Source organism: Balaenoptera acutorostrata, chromosome 4, assembly GCF_949987535.1.
Source record: "Balaenoptera acutorostrata chromosome 4, mBalAcu1.1, whole genome shotgun sequence".
Taxonomy (NCBI): Eukaryota; Metazoa; Chordata; class Mammalia; order Artiodactyla; family Balaenopteridae; genus Balaenoptera; species Balaenoptera acutorostrata.
The window spans coordinates 42,171,998-42,174,502 of record NC_080067.1 but is presented as its reverse complement, the minus strand read 5'-3'; the positions used below and the strand labels follow the sequence as shown (position 1 = coordinate 42,174,502).

Here is a 2,505-nt window from a genome sequence, read left to right as displayed (position 1 = left end):
TTTCCTTCATATAAAACAGGTAAGCAACATAAAAAATAATAGTAGAGCTACTGGTTACCATTTATGCAGATTTGCTTTATTCAGATCTATTCCTGTTCATTTTATCCATGAATCCTTACAGGTTCAGTTCAATCACAAGAAGCGAACTGCTGGACAAGCATCATTTTTCCCCCATGAAGACTGTTTTGTCTTGGAAGTTGCTCTTCTTCCTTCAGCTTCTAACGATGAAGATACTCGCGCTCTCGGTCACGCTCTCGGTCCCGGTCCCGGTCCCGGTCCCGGTGTCTCTCTAGGTCTCTGCTTCTCTCTCTGTAATAATCATCATGATGATCTCCACTGTGGAATTTACGACGCCGACTCTTTCCTCGTGATCTACTATGATCCCTTTCTCTTGATCGTTCACGTCTTGATCCAGAACCATAAGACTGGGATTCAGTTCCATGAAGGCAATCTTGCAAAGAGCTAATAAGAACTTTGCAATGATCATCAGCAGATACTTTGGATTGTTTAATTAAAGAAATTGCAGTTACCAATGTCTCAATAGCACTCCCATAATCACCAGCACTGGCATCAGACACAGGTCTTGAAATAGCACTGCTTGAGATTGCCCTATTTCTAGTCATGATTTCTTCAAACTCAGCGTCACTCAATGGTGTTCTTGCAGTATCCATTCTCCTTCCAGGAGGCCCACAGTCACCCCTATCATATGGTGGACGCTGGCCACATGGATCTGTTGGTGGTGGCCCCCAGCTATGTGGTGTAGGCATGCCGCTGTTAGTTGGTGGAGGAAAGAAAGCCGGGTTCACGTGTGGAGCTGGTGGTGGGGCACCTGGAGGAGGTCCAGGAAGATACGGAGGAGGAGCGAGCATAAGGGGTGGCCCAAGAGGGCCAGGTAGGTGAGGCAGAAAGGGGCCTGGAAGTGGAGGTGGTCCCTGTTGTGGAGGTGGTGGACCAGGAGGGGGGTCGTAGCCTGGAACTGGAGGTGGAGGAGCAGGAGGAAGCGGACCCAATGGAGGCTGCCCAAAAGGTTGTCCAGGAAAAAGAACTGGTGGTGGAGGGCAATCTCCTCGATTAGGAGGCCCAGCTAAAGGAGGAGGCAGAACCTGACCAGGAGGTGGAGGACCTGGTGGACCGGGGGTGGGCCTGGAGGACCCAAGGTTGGACACAGTGGAGTCTGTCCAGCTGGAAAAGGTGGAGGTGACCCTCCTGGTCCTGCTGGTCCAAGAAATCTGTCCCCACTAGGAACAGCCCCTGGAAAACAGGCCTGTCCTCTACCACCTTGTGGAAATGCTGCACGTGAACTGCCTCCCGGAGGACCAGCTTTACCTTCCCCAGACATTTGTCCTGATTGTGTAGTTTTCCTGGACTGCATTTCAGATTGACTCAGGAACTGTTTATTGCATGGAGTTACAACAGGATTCTGACCATGAAGTTCTCCTTTAGGCAACAGATTCATTAACTTTTTTGAGGATGCTTCAGATCCAATACCAAGAAGAGCAAACCCCTCTGACTGGCCATTTGCCTGATTTTCAAAAAATTTTATCTCCAAAATATCAGTTACTCCCAAAGAATGAACTGCTTCAGTTAAGTCTTCATCTGTTGTCCACCATGTTAGATTTCCAATATACAATGCAATTCTCTTTCCAGTATATGTATAGACAACATTTGGTGCTGCTCCTTTACCCACATCATCACCAACAGTTGGTGGGAGAGTATCCATATAATCCTGATCTTCTGGGGCATCTCCATTATTTGCAGATGTAGAGATGACATCATCATACAAATCTATCAGATCATGCCCACCATATTCACCTTCCTAGTTGAACTCTTCGCCCACATCCACGTAAATGTCTGTGTGGTCCACACCATCCGCCATCTTCTCTCGGCCTCAGCTGCCTCCACCCGCTGCCTCCTGCAGGTCTGCCCGCAGTGGTAGCAGCAGCAGATCTCTGTCTAAAATCTGAACATAAAGGATAAAACACAGAAGGCAAGGAAGCATTATGCCTACGTCCACAGTCTGTGGTGATATGGCTGTTTTGTGAATTTGTGCATGTCTTTCTTTTCTCCTATCCCATGAATGCTCCTATTGTTTCCATACTTCCTATTCTTCACTTCTTCTCTTACCTTCATTTATTTATTTTTTACTTTTAACAGCTTTATTGAGGGATAATTTATATACTGTACAATTCACTCATTGTAAATGGATAATTCAGTGAATTTTAGTAAATTTCTGCAATTGTGCAATCATCATCACGATCCAAGTTTGAAATACTTCTTTCACTTCAAAAAGTTCCCTGTGTTTGTCTATAGTTGATTCCTGATCCTACTCCCAGCCTCAGGCAACCACTCATCTGCTTTCTGTCTCTACAGTTTTGCCTTTTCTAGAAATTTCATGTGAATTCAATTAAACTATATGTTGTCTTTTGAGTCTGGCTTCTTCCACTTGACATAATGCTTCTGAGATCCATCCACGCATGTCTATCAATTGTTCATTCCTTTATGTTG

General features: G+C 45.7%; 1 protein-coding gene across 1 annotated transcript; it reads right to left on the bottom strand.

Annotated features, from left to right (window-relative positions):
- Positions 1 to 218: 218 nt before the first annotated feature.
- On the bottom strand, positions 219 to 1,876 carry LOC103015880 (cleavage and polyadenylation specificity factor subunit 6-like). The gene is given in 2 exon segments (XM_057545814.1): positions 219 to 1,136; positions 1,139 to 1,876. Coding segments are annotated over 2 exon segments (1,656 nt in total).
- Positions 1,877 to 2,505: the final 629 nt, after the last annotated feature.